This window comes from Trachurus japonicus, chromosome 16, assembly GCF_045865225.1.
Source record: "Trachurus japonicus isolate A0001 chromosome 16, Traja_1.0".
In the NCBI taxonomy this organism is placed as follows: Eukaryota; Metazoa; Chordata; class Actinopteri; order Carangiformes; family Carangidae; genus Trachurus; species Trachurus japonicus.
This window is the reverse complement of record NC_140922.1, coordinates 36,425,903-36,440,429: the sequence shown is the minus strand read 5'-3', so window position 1 is coordinate 36,440,429 and position 14,527 is coordinate 36,425,903. Positions and strand designations below refer to the sequence as shown.

Here is a 14,527-nt window from a genome sequence, read left to right as displayed (position 1 = left end):
AGACGACTTTTGATGATTGTCGGGGCCGACAATCGTAAATATTGAACATGTTTAATATTTATGATTGTCGGCACCGACCGTTTTAGGAGCCGATTGTCGGGAGAATTTAAATCTTAAAACACCACACACTACAGGAGAATCTCATAAGATAATTTTAAAAGTCTAAGATAATTGGGCGAGTTTTGTCTTTGGTCAGAAGGGGGAAAATCGGGGCAAAATCAGCCAGATTATCTTTATGTGTGGTAGGCATTAGTGTGTTGGCATTAATTATACAGCCAAGACTGATAACAGGAGTGGGTTCTATATAGAAAGTCTCTGGCTGGTTGCTGCAGTAACATTGATGTGACACTTTTTTTTTAAATATTTCAATATTTGTGCTGCATGTGACTTGACTTGAATTTCAAGTCAAGAGGGTTAAGTCCAAGTAGAGTCTCAAGTCTTTGGCATCAAGTCCCAAACGAGTCCAAGTCTTTTTTTGTTTTGATCAAGCAAGTCTTAAGTCATCAAAATCAGGACTCGAGTCCAAGTCCCCATCTCTGGTTCTTAACACATGTTATGATCTGTCCATTGTTACAAGGCTCCAGAAATCAAGTCCCCTTCAGAGAACACAAATCACCAGTATAACGTCATCATCATAAATACCTTTAACCTCTACACACTGTTCCCTGTTCCCTGCATTGTTGGGTTCCCCTTTATTCCAGGCTTTGTAGTCAAACTTTGAGCCATCAGTCCACATCCATATGGACTCCTGGAAGAAAAAGCACAGGTTACCTCTTTAAGCACAGGGCACATCAGATCCTCTGTGTTTAAATGTGTCACCTTCATGCTGTCATGGCCTCCAATCCAGGTAACTCTATTAGAGCCACTCTTTTCCAGAATCAGGTCCGTGACAAACTTGTTTTCCTCAGCGCTGTGGATGGAGGCTAAGTTCCCACCAAGTCTGATGCAGGTGAGCTGATGACCAAGATAATGAAATGAGAGAAATACAACCTGGGTCTAAACAGCAAACACACAGGCAGAAAACCATGATACTGTAGTGGGTTGGAAAATGCTGCGTATGGTTTCTTAATGTAAACAGCCCCCCTGAAATACTTGAACCATTCTGACACACAACACTGCTCCAGGGTGAAACTGCCTTCAGCCGTCGACTTCCAGGCTGCGCAGCCTGGGAGGCTGCACTCTGGGCTGCACAAGCTCCAACCTCTACCGCAAGCGGCAGAGCGGAGTGATTCAACCTAAACAAACTGCTTAGCAACACTGCAAACTGCTTTAGCTAGATATTTAAGCTGTTTGATCCGACAAATACAAGCAAGAGCTAGATTTTCAGACTATTTTTGTAACTTAACTGGTTAGTTGAGCTGCTCGATTTTTGAATTGCAAGTGCTAACGTGAGCTTAGCTAACTTTGTTTGTTGATAAAAAAGGCATCAGCATGAAAGGCTGATAGCAGAGATTCCTTGCAGGCCATAATGCTATGATCATTTATCATTTTCAGTCATCTGCCTTCAAGGCTGATTGTAGAAGCTGCCTTGCAGGCTGATTATTAGGTTAATGCAGATTTCACATTGCATATATTTTCATTATTGCCTAGCTACCTTCAAGGCTGATTGTAGAAACCAGTGCCTTGCAGGCTGATTATTAGGCTAATGAAGCTTTCATATTGCATATATTTTCATTATTCGGTCAGCAGCCTTCAAGGCTGATTGTAGAAACTGCCTTGCAGGCTGATTATTAGGCTAATGCAGATTTCACATTTGATTATTGCCTTTGCTGCCTTCAAGGCTGATTGTAGAAACCAGTGCCTTGAAGGCTGATTATTAGGCACTAGTTTCTACAATCAGCCTTGAAGGTAGCTAGGCAATAATGAAAATATATGCAATGTGAAATCTGCATTAACTTAATAATCAGCCTGCAAGGCACTAGCTTCTATAATCAGCCTTGAAGGCAGATGACTGAATATGATAAATGATCATAGCATTATGGCCAGCCTGCAAGGAATCTCTGCTATCAGCCTTTCATGCTGATGCCTTTTGTATCAACAAACAAAGTTAGCTAAGCTCACGTTAGCACTTGCAATTAAGCTCAACTAACCAGTTTATTTACAAAAATACTCTGTATAGGCTCGGTTAGCTATAATAATTTGTAGTGAAAATCTAGCTCTTGCTTGTATTTGTCGGATCAAACAGCTTAAATATCTAGCTAAAGCAGTTTGCAGTGTTGCTAAGCAGTTTGTTTAGGTTGCCGCTCGGTTGAATCACTCCGCTCTGCTGCTTGCGGTAGAGGATGGAGCTTGTGCAGCCCAGAGTGCAGCCTCCCAGGCTGCAGCCTGGAAGTCGACGGCTGAAGGCAGTTTCACCCTGGAGCCACAACACTACACATTGCTTTGTATTAACGCAATAAACATTTATGTCAGTAGATGGTGCTATTGCACAAACAGAGCTGTGCAGCTCTGTCTCTGTGGGGCATGGATGTATTAGAAGAGCTTATAATAAATACATATATTATATGAAATTATAATTCCTATAATACATCCATGCTGTTGAACCCCAGACCCTTCAAGTTGTCATGGTAACACAGTGCTTACTGGCTTGTGTAAACTTAGATCTGGTGCTGGCAACAAAACAAACAACATCCCAAGAAAACTGTTCACAAACTGCTTTATGGTGTAAACCAGAAATATGCAATATCCCAGTGACATATAGTTGTCATGACATCAACAGTTTTAAAACCACAACAGAGGCGCTGTGTGATCATATTGTTCTAGTACCTCTGCATCAGCCGCATCCTTCAAATCGGCTCGGTACATGAAACAGCGAGAGCCAAACACAGTCCAACCAGGAGGACAGTCAGGACCTGGAACACAGTTACATAGTTAGGTAGAGGAAAGCTAACAACTCTCATTAGTAGTTGTCAGAGCACCTGTAAAGTAGAGTGATAGATGGTAGTTAGTAGTTAATGTTAGTGGTTACTTGTCCCAGTGCACTTGGACTTAGTCCACTTTACATGGCTGGGAGTAACTGCTGTGTGTCTGTTGTGTCTCTTTGGGAAACCCGATTAGTTAACATCATTGAGCACATGACAAAAACAATGTAAACATACAAGTGATGAATAATATGAACAAAACACACAAAGTAAAACTTCTGCCATGTAGCAATATTGTAAATGCACCCAAAGACCTCCAGTGTAGAAACAGCAGCTACAGACCTGGTAGGCCGACATTGACTTGTTTGGAGGTGGACGTCTGAGAACATAGAGAGCAGATTGATAATATCAGTGTCAGCAGTTCCTCTGTAAAGGGCTGAGACTCATTTCTTCAGGAGAAGCAACAGGATCAGTTTCAGTGCTTTTCTCAATGTAATTAATGTAAATGAATCTGGTTTAGGAGCTGATTCATGGAGATGAGCAGTTGTGCAATGCTACTTTTGCATTCAGGCACCATTAATGTAGGGCTAACGGAAAAAGAATATGGAAATATGAATCATTTGTCAATTGTCATATTTGCATTTCATTTTAAGTGAAATATGATCATGTCAATTATTTTCTGGAGTCTGGACCAAACATGCATAGTCTCTGGTACCATTGTAGAAGTACCAGACATTTAAAACACAATGATGTGGGTCATAACTACTGCTCAAAAGATCATCGGCTGCACTCTCCCCACTTTGGATGAACTTGGCTCCCACTGTCTCACAAAAGCAAAAAAAAAAAAAAAAAAAAAATCCTCAAAGACACAACACACCCAGGTCACTGTCTTTTGAGAACAAACAGATTACAAAACAGCTTTTACCACAAAGCACTAATTGCACTCAATGCTGAGTGAGGCAGTGGGTGTTTGGTGCTATATGGGAATGTGGGAATAGAAGGCGCAATAGGTAATGGATAGTATTGTATGTTTCTTTTTGTGTGTTTTATGTGTTTTAATGTTTTTTTTTTATAAATTAGTGTCTCCAGGGTAAGAGTCATGCGCGCTGGTGATTCGACCAAAGGGATATTCCTTTAGTTGAATGGTCAGACTGTTGTTCACTCATGATGGACAAATATGGACACTTGTGCAAACACACACGTAATCTGTATGTACTGTCTAGAGCTAAACTTCAGCTCTGTTTACTACCTGCTGCCAACATGTTATGTCAAAATGTCATAAGTAAAAGTATGTTATATCAAAATGTAAAAAAGCAAAAACAAAAGAAAAAATTATGATATGATCTGTATACTATCTACTGCCGTAACATGTTATGTCAAAATGTCATACGTAAAAGAATGTTACATCAAAATGTAAAAAAAATAAGAAAAGAAGAAAAAACAAAAAGTTTATGACAAATATTCTTATTCTGTGTGTAACGGGGGGCGGGACTAGATCAGCTTTAGCTTCTCCCGCTTTCCCTTTCGGCCATGTGGATTGCATTATTTGAACGAAGATGAAGTGTGATGATGATGATTTAAATTGACATGCCCGAAATAAACAAATTGATTGATTGATTGATTGATTGTCAGCACCAATGCCCTCTTTGCATACCTGTCAAGTTTTGGATTTGAAAATAAGGGAAATTTTCCGGCACCCGCCGCAAACAGTGCTGCCACCCCAACCAAGCTCCAGTATCCCTTACATTTTAAGACAAGAAAGCTAAAATCACTGGCTTTATGCACAGCTGCACTACTTCCTGATCTTCAGCCGCTACTTTGTTTCCTGTCTGCCATTATTGGACAAACTGATTAATCCAGCTGTGCCTGACCTCAATAGTCACAACAACAATAATGTTTTTTGGGGTTTTTTTTCTAACACATAAATGAGGCATTCTGGTGTACTCTGAGGAGAAACAGAGGGAAAAGACAACATTGCTTCAGTTTTTTTTTTTCTTTTAAAGGTACCATCCCGGGCGGCTCATTTTGTGGCAAAAATATAAAAATCTGAGTATATCGGTTAAGTATTAGACAGTAATTGATGCTATTAGTGGTTTGACATATCAATGACGAAATTTGGTCATCTGTGTAAGGAGTAGGGACTAAAATTTGGCCGACCAATCAAATTAGTCTCAGTTCAACTTTGGTTGGATGGCCCGTCTGTCAGTCAACGTGCACGCTGTTCTGCTAGTATGCAAGCACTTTGATTGTAGCTACACTTTTTCACAGTACATCACAGCCAGCCAGCCAGCAGCTAGAAAGCTAGGAATTCGTCATGGCACAGCTAAAGGACCAGCCGGATATCCAACCTCCAACTGCACCTCCTAATCAACCACCACCCAAAAACCTAACACTTTTATTGAAAGTATGAAAGACCGTCAGAAGTTACTTGGCTCGTTTTCTCCCTCGGGATTGCTGAGGTCGCCCGGCAGATCAGCTCAGTGGAGTGGCTGCTGCTGCTGCTGCTGCTGTGACAGCTGCCATGGTCCCTGTACTGGGGGCTCACACAGACTCTGCACTTCTCCCAAACAACGGAGCAAATTTCCTAACAAAGGTTATAAACTGACCACAGACTCTGGATTAAACTGTGACGTGTTAACAGTGCTAAAGCCAGAATTAAAACAGCTTTTAGCAGCTTTATTGGCTGTCGGTTGCCACAATGCTAATTTCTGTTAGCCCGTCTATGAGGTTTTGCATTATGTTAGCATTAAGCTAGCGGGCTTTATGCTTAGTTGTAATACTGGCTGTGTGTGTTTTGAACGTTGTTTAAAACTATGTACATCTTTGATGCTTAAATATATATATTACCGCTTAATACTCCTCTTTTATTTTATGTATGCTGCTATTTTTTATGCAGCCTTACTGTCGGTTGCCGCGGGCTAATTTCTGTTAGCCCGTCTATGAGGTTTTGCATTATACGTTAGCATTAAGCTAGCGGGCTTTATGCTTAGTTGTGATACTGGCTGTGTGTGTTTTGAACGTTGTTTAAAACTATGTGGGTTTGATTGAACATCTTTGAAGCTTAAATATGTATATTACCGCTTAATACTCCTCTTTTATTTTATGTATGCTGCTATTTTTTATGCAGCTTTACTGTCGGTTGCCGCGGGCTAATTTCTGTTAGCCCGTCTATGAGGTTTTGCATTATACGTTAGCATTAAGCTAGCGGGCTTTGTGCTTAGTTGTGCTGGCTGTGTGTGTTTTGAACGTTGTTTAAAACTATGTGGGTTTGATCGAACATCTTTGATGCTTAAATATAGCCTATATATTCCCACTTAATATATTGCTTTACTCCTCTTTTTATTTTATGTAGGTATTTTTACTGTAGGGCAGGCTAATCTTGACAAATAAAACCTTGAAGCAAAAAGATCTTGCCTTTTGTTTGAGAACTGACATTTGTACAATAATTCAGTAACAGTTGTAAATGTACCTTTGTACAATTTATTTTTTAATATTTTACCGTTCAAAAGCAAGCTCAGTGCTGTCTGTCCCATAGAATAACATGACAGTGGCAGCCTGCTGTAGCCGCTCTGATGCCCTGCTTGTGGTGCAATACATACAACAGTCTCCGGCTGCAATGAACACCGAGCAATGGGGGCGTGGTTTTTGTGATTCCTGATTGGACGGAGGGGCGGGTGTGCGATTCGAAAAAGAAATCGTTAGTCCAGTAAATCCAGCCGCCCGGGATGGTACCTTTAAAGCAGATTCAGTACTGACTGAGGTTCCTATCATTCCCAGCTGGCATTCGACCGACATTAAACGTTGAAATTTGGTTGAAATAACGTCAGTTGATGAAAAAACGTTGATTCAACATCAAACCAACGTTGAACACCAAACTGTTGAAATGGTGTTGTCAATTCACTATGGATTCAACACTTGAAATTATATCAGTTGAAAAACGACGTTGTTTCAACTTCCAAACAACGTTGATCAATCAACTGTTGTTGGGGCGTAGGGCGCTCGTGAATGTTAGCTTGACGTTGCCTAGGAGATCTGTGCCAAATCTCGAGCTGGTACCGATCTTAACAAAATTTTCTCTTTATGTGTCCGTCTTATTGCAATTGTAGTGTAAAAATGTTCAAGAGGAACTAAACCCCTAAACCACTTTTTTCTGCTGAAAACAAATGCATTTGGGTATAAGGTAGTGTTGTCAGTTGATTCTGGTCCAACTTTTGACATTTTAGTCAAAATATTTCAATTTGGTGTATTTTGTAGTAAAAATGTAGAGTGACTGCCCTCTATGGGTTGAAACACGGCTATTACAATCGAATTTTTCTATTGGCTGAGATGGAGGCAGATGACGTTTTGGAGGCAGCTTTCGTCACCGGCCACCAGCTCCCCGACCAATCAGCACCGGCTGCTGCCTGCCGCTAACGGTTGCTAGGCGCTCTAGCTGCTCTGCTGCGGCTAACGGCTGCTAACAGCTGCCTGAATGGGAATCGTTAGTGCGGCCGGCGCTAACGACCCGTTAACGAGTTAACGAGCCGGCGGATCAGCTGTAGATGCTGTGTCACGGCTCTGGCGTCCTCTCCTAGTAGTGTCCACGCTACTAGTGCTGTTAGAGTAGCTCGTTATATATCTATGGTTTAGTTCCCCTTTCAGGATCGACTGATGCATTCGCTCGAGAGCTAAAGCCCATACTCATGCTTGTGCATGCGCAAAGTGGGTGTGTGACGTCGTCATCATCAGTTTGCCAGCAGCCGGTTCTGACCGGAGCGGAGGTCACTTTAACGGCCGCAGGAACTGACGGCAGGCTGCCACGAACAAGTCCAAAGCGGTAAGCAAAGTTGTAAAGTCATATTTTATTATAAACCTGTGATGTTTTGTGTACGGTTTGGTCAACGCTGTGTATGGTTTATGGTTGTGTACAGTTTGCTGGTTGTGTAACGTTATAGTTTGGTTAACGGTTGTGTACAGTTTGCTGTTTAACGTTAAAGTATGCTTAACGGTTGTGTAAGGTTTGTTTAAGCTAACGTTAACCGTTACTATTGGGCCAACAGCAGCATTCGCCAACAGTCTTACTTTTTTTCTTAACTACGCTTCCTAGCAGTGCTAACTAACGTTAGCCCAACGTTTTTATTATTTGTAACTGTATTTGTGTTGTTTTATTTGTCATAAACAAGAGATTAGTGCGTTTTTGTCGCGGACTTGCGGTGACGAAGCTGGTTATCATTATTGTGAAAGGCCGGTGGTCGTAAAGTAATGTCTTGTCTATGACCGGCGATTGGCGGTCCGAGTTGTCAATCACCCCCGTCCTCCTCCTCCGTCCAATGCGAGGCTGCGAGCTGCCTGCATGACTTGTGTCAAGTGATCAAAACAACTACACAATTCTGATTATGTCAGAGGTGTAAATTCAAGCCTCGCTCTCACAAAATCTAGATAAGGGATTAATCCGGGATATTGGTTATCCTGGCTGAATTTAGCCTCAAGTTGGTTGTTAAAAAGCAGGCTAAATATATCCTGGTCAAGTTACTATAATGTTTGATTTATTCTCTGAAGCTAGCCTGTTCCAGACCAGGCTAACAGCCAGGCTTAGTTAATTCTGTTCAGTCAGAAATCCCTGTGTACAGTTATTCCATGTACATACTGTATTGGCTTGATTTCTAAACATCCACATCCACCTTTATTTTGAAGGAACTTTTAAACCAGGCTGACTGTGCGACCAGAGATCACCACCGTCCTGTCTGTGGAGCATCTGGCCTCTCCTTCCTCGTTCCCGGGGCCTTGGCAGGTCCCCCCTGCCCTCTTGCAGCGCAGACCATCTCTTTGACCATCTCTTTGACCATCCAGGTACTTCCCATCAACCACAGTCCTATTGATTGATTGATTGTTTGATTTATTGACCGAGATTCTGTCTCCCCCTCAGCCTCCTCCTTCCTCCTGCTGCGCCTCATTACCTCCTTCGACAGCCTCAATCAGCTCCTGCTTCAAACGTCACTCCTCCAGGTGAGCGTCGCTCCTTCATCAGAGTCTTTAGATCAATGGTTCTCAAAGTGGGGTCCTTGAGAGGGTTCAAGGGAGTCCCCAACTTTTTTTTTTCAATAATTTCTAGAATCCCCCCCCCCCCCACCTGCTTCCCATTTCCTGTCTTAGCTGTCCTGTGATTAAAGACAAAAAAAAAGATGGTTACTACTGTGTTTCAAAGTTAAAGATTTGTCGATGTTCTTAGGCCTCTCCCTAATCGGGTACAATAAAAAAACATTCAAACTATATCTTCATGGGGGATTTCACATTTTGATCAGAGACAGACAGGATGAAGAGGTGTGCACGTTATGTAAGAGCATGGGGCCTGTAGTGTGCAGAGTTTGTTTTCATGGGTATATTACCCTTTAGCACAGAAAGTGCCGTTTACGGCTTCATTGCACAACTCTGTGTGTGATGTTGTTGTTATAGTAGTAGTAGTAGTAGCTGCTAATGTACTCTGGAGGACAGTGCTATAAAGTGCAAGTGCTACAAAAGACAAATGTCATATCTCAGCTTTGTGGAAGTCTGGACTCTTAAGTTTTTCTGTTTCTTGTTGCTCCTTTTCAGAGTAAACATCTGAGGAGGTTGGGGGGCGTTGACGCTGCTGACTTTGTGAAGAGGTCAATGGCTGCGTAAGTTTGTTTTTTGCATTGAATTATAGTGGTCCAGGTAATCTGAACAACACAAACTACACAATCCAGTAGTTTGGATAAGTTGGAGAAAAGTCATGGAAATGGAACAAATCACCTTGTTGTTTACAACTATTTCCAGGTAGAAAAGCAACATGTAATTTAGCTATATACAGTATATCATGTTTTTTAGACAAATGTTTAGACACATCTGAAATGACTGAAGAAGTATTTCTGTGTGCATGAGCAAGGCAGTTTTGTGTGGCATTTAATCAGTTTTGGGGAATTGCAACTTGATTACACTATATAATACTCTTATATAAATCTGTTTTACCATGGCAGGACAATGACAAATAAAAGAATGGCAAAGATCAGCCTGAGAGGAAGGAATGGGAAGACGTCATTCGGGGGGACCAAACTCTACAACACAATCTGTGGTGAGTTTGCTTAAACATAGTAGTTGTGACCATGTGTAACTGAATATATAAATACTGTATACAGTGTAAATCGCTTATAGTGATCACGTTGGTCCCGAGTTAATGCCATCATCGTTGCTGGTACCGGTGCTGGTGCTCAGCAAAGTGTGTTTTGTGTGTCACTGGAGCTCAAGAGGGGAGGCTGGCCGGTAAGGGGCGCTTATATAATAATTAGGGGTTACGGTACGCACAAGTCACGGTTTGGTACGGTACGGTTTTCTGAAAACAGACACTAATTGAATGTAAAACTAAAATCTGTCTTGTGTTATAAAAGTAGAAAAAAATAGAATATAAAGCAAGTGCATTAGTAGTGTTGGCAGGCCATTTATTAATTCTGGAGGAAAAAAACTTGCACTTGACAACTAAAAACTATTCATGAGTTTCAAATGTAGTCCTAGACCTGCCATGTTGAGGACCAACACAGGTGTTTCAATTTGAGTTGTGTTTCTGATTGGAGTAGGACCAATTAATTAGTTTGAAACACCTGTGGGTCCTCAACATGGCAGGTTGTAGGACTACATTTGAAACTCATGGATATAAAAAAAACAACAACAAGAAATCAATGTTGGTTTACATAGTAAATTTAGACAAGATGCCAGTTGCTTTGGTGCTGTTTCTGGCCCTGTCTGTGTTCATGTCAAGAGGCTTAAAAGCAGCCGGATATGTTGTTGCGCACAAGTTGTCTTTTTCCTTGCACCAGCGATTGAAATGGGGGGGGGGGGGGTGATTCTGTCCCAATCCTTTTTGATTCATATAAGCGGTTGATCACTGTATATGTATATTGTAATACTTTATGCTGTTTGTCTTTTCCCCTCTTCAGACGCTGTCCTCAGTTCGTTCAACACAACCACATCAAAAGTGGACGAGTACATGGCGAAGTACCTGAAGTATGCGCCTGAGAGGATCGGTGTCTAATTTATATGTTGTAGACCTCGCAGTGGCCTTGGAGCCCTTGACAATAAAGTTTTATTGTATTGTATTATTGTATTGTATGCTTTTTTATCACTGTGTGGTTCTTATTGCCCACTTTAGGGTCCATGATGTCCTCCTTTGTTTGAGGGGAGGCTTTGGTAAAAATAATCTGTCTTATGTTAAAAGTAGAAAAAAATATCCTACAGTTGCCTTCGCTGAATGTCCATTTTGTGAATGCTTTCCATTTAGAGATTAAGATTTTAATAATCACATAGAAGATCTCTAGAGAGCTATTCACTCATTGTGAGATTTGATTTCTGCATTGAACACATCACACATCACAACAAAAATTATTTATTATTCTATTTGTCACATAGCCTATGTGTAAAAGCAGGATTTTACAGTGATGTTGAAATTTCAACCTTGGCAAATTCACCTATGTTGAGAAATGTGACGTTGAAATGACGTTGCTATTTCAACGTTGATTAAGTTTGCAAAATCAAATCAAAATCCAACGTTGATCCAACGTTGGCAGATTCACCTATGTTGAGAAATGTGACGTTGAAATGACGTTGCTATTTCAACGTTGATTAAGTTTGCAAAATCAAATCAAAATCCAACGTTGATCCAACGTTGGCAGATTCACCTATGTTGAGAAATGTGACGTTGAAATGACGTTGCTATTTCAACGTTGATTAAGTTTGCAAAATCAAATCAAAATCCAATGTTGATCCAACGTTGGCACCTGACGTGGTTTCAACGGTGATTCAACGTTGAAATGCCAGCTGGGTTGTAACTGCAAGAATGGCTTAAGTGTATTAAAGTGAACTCAGAACTCAGTGTGGAGCTGTGGCTGGTGGGCAAAAACAAAACTCATTTTTAAAAATCTTTTGGCCTGGACTGGCCTTTCAAGGCCCCCTTTTCCTCTGCTTCACCATGAAGCTCTTTCAGGCCACACTGTCTTCTTCCACAACTTCTGCCCTATTCTCATCTGTATTTTGATAGCTGGAGCTACTGTCAGATATCTATATGACAGAAGGCCCACACATGCTTCAGCTTTATACTGCTGAATAATTGGAGCAGATATGTCCAGGGATTTTCAGCCTTCTATGATTATAGAATGACCCTGTCTTTTACAGCAGGTAGGCTACAGACACTGTCACAGACACACACACACACACACACACACACACACACACACACACACACACACACACACACACACACACACACACACACACACCTGTTACTCTGCTGTCCCTCTCTGTTCCTCTCTGGACTGGGCTGCCTAGCTGTTCTTTTGGGTTAAGTGAGCATGGACGTCACAACTCGACCGGTGTGGACCAATACATCCATGGTGTGGACGCGCTGGTTCGAAAATACGAGTCTTTTTTTTTTTTTTTTTTTTCAACAACCGCGGGTCGGCCGTTACAGCAAAGACCGTCTTTGGTTACAGGCTTGATGAGCAGGACCTCAGTCAGTGCCGCGGTGATGTCGGCTTTGGGCTGTGTGGTCGCACATAGTGACGACGAGCACGCTCATCGTCGCTAACCAAGATAGGATTAATAGAGAGTTGGCCACTCCGAGGTAAAAACCAAAACCCAAATGAAATAGCAGCGTCCAGTCCGGGGTGCCGCCGGGACTGGCCCGGGGTATTATTATTTTTTAATAACGCGGGTTAAAATACGGGAGATTTACGGGAAAATACTAATACGGGAGGACGGCGGGAAAGAGGGGTAAAATACGGGACTTTCCCGGCCAAAACGGGATACTTGACAGGTATGCCTCTTTGGTCCTGCCACAACTACATTAAACCAATGCAAAAGCTATTAGAGTAAAAGTGTGATCACATATATACATCCCATGTATTAATTTGAGGGAGGACATAGTCTACTCAGAATCCTGATGTCTTCATTGTGTCCAACTTTAGAAAAGAAGAAACTCAAAAGTTACACCAAACTCAAAACATTAAGATATTTAATTCTGTGAGTGGTTTTCTCACCTCACCGTTCACTACACATGCAACTGGAAGTAAAGTCAGGGTCATGTTCTTTAGCACTGTTTGTTTTCATTGTAAGTGGGGATCAGAGAGTTTTACTCACAGCTCCTTCAAACAACAGTCCAGCAGTGAAACAGAGGAGGAAGACCACCTGGAAATGTGACGCCATCTGTGGAAAGACAAAACAAGCTGACTGTGTAGTCTTCTACAGCCGTGTAGTGACCTCAGTGATGGTAAGCCTAAATGATTTAAGAGAACAATCTATTTATCATTAGCCTATGTATGGATTTCAGTTGATAGGTGGTAAACTTCCAAATGTTCACTTACCTGTAGTGGTATCTGACACAGGAGGATGAACGAACAAGCAGGTTGTTGGGTGGTGGATATCCATCCCATCCTACTCCTTTTATACCAGATAATCACTGAAACAGTGTCTTGTCAACATTGTTATGTCAACATTTCATTGTCATTGTCATTGAATCAAGATTAAACTCTGATGTTGATTCTAGATCCCTCAACTAATATTGAAACCATGTTGATTTTTTAATCAAAGATCAACGGGACGGAATTTTAATGGTACTTTTATCAACACAAATATTGAAACAGTATATCTCTCTCCTCATCTTCTATCTATCTTTTTCTTTGTGTGTGTATGCGTGTGTTGTTTGTCCCAGTCTGGTTCTGACCTGTAGTGGGTTGGTGGGTGGAACTGGGTAGTAGTAGTAGTAGTAAACCTTTATTTTACCAGGCAAGAATTGCTAAGAATACATTCTTACTAAGGCCTGGTAGGAGGTGAAAGACCTCCTAAGGGCAAGGGAGAGGGGGAGTAACATTAAAATATAGACAATAAAAGCACATACAACAACAGTGACACAAAAGAAGAAAGACTAAAGACAATAAGCCAACATAATGCAATGACATACCACAAAATGACAGTTAGTTTGACGTACAGTGACATACAACCAGTTATGTAAGGACAGAGACATTCAGGGGATTCAGGGGATTTGTTGACATACTCTCGTAAATGTCTTTTTCCACATTGTTAGATACCACTATATGTCATTTTGTTGAAAAATTTCAATAAAAAGATTTGAAAAAAAAAAAAAATATATATATATATATATATATATATATATATAGCCTATATATATCCTATATATATATATACTATGTGTGTGTGTGTGTGTGTGTGTGTGTGTGTGTGTAGTGCTGCCAATCGATTAAAATATTGAATCGCGATTAATCGCACATTTTTATCTATTCTAAATGTCCCTTGAATTATCATTTTAATACTCTTATCAACCTGGAAAATTGGATAGGCTTGCTTTGTGCAAATGTTCTTTTTAATGAAAACAACAATGTGTAGTATTATATTTCACACTAACATTCTCACTTTGAGCAGTCATCACAAAATCTATAAATAATGTGTTTGTCTGTGTGTGTGTGTGTGTGTGTGTGTGTTCATCTCTCTCGCTCTGTTTATATTTATTTTATTTATTTATTTAAAAAGGACAATGTACATTAATAGAAAAAATAGAGAAAAAAGGGATAATAATAGAGAAAAGAGGAAGCCCAACGTAAATGTACTCTGGCAGTTTACATAAAGAAGATTTCATAACAATTAGACAGACACAGGTATAACAGGAC

The 14,527-nt window shown here is 40.8% G+C and overlaps 1 protein-coding gene and 1 long non-coding RNA gene across 2 annotated transcripts; one reads left to right on the top strand and one right to left on the bottom strand.

The window, feature by feature from the left end:
- Positions 1-598: 598 nt before the first annotated feature.
- LOC146972847 (galactose-specific lectin nattectin-like) lies at positions 599-13,276 on the bottom strand. The gene is made up of 6 exons (XM_085803278.1): positions 13,208-13,276; positions 12,984-13,049; positions 3,204-3,240; positions 2,767-2,852; positions 820-954; positions 599-748 (listed from the first exon to the last, which is right to left on the bottom strand). The coding sequence occupies exons 1-6, from the start codon at positions 13,274-13,276 to the stop codon at positions 599-601; spliced, it is 543 nt and encodes a 180-aa protein (XP_085659404.1).
- LOC146972848 (uncharacterized) lies at positions 9,430-10,898 on the top strand. The gene is made up of 3 exons (XR_015037914.1): positions 9,430-9,496; positions 9,836-9,930; positions 10,790-10,898. It is a non-coding gene; the product is annotated as an uncharacterized LOC146972848 (long non-coding RNA).
- Positions 13,277-14,527: the final 1,251 nt, after the last annotated feature.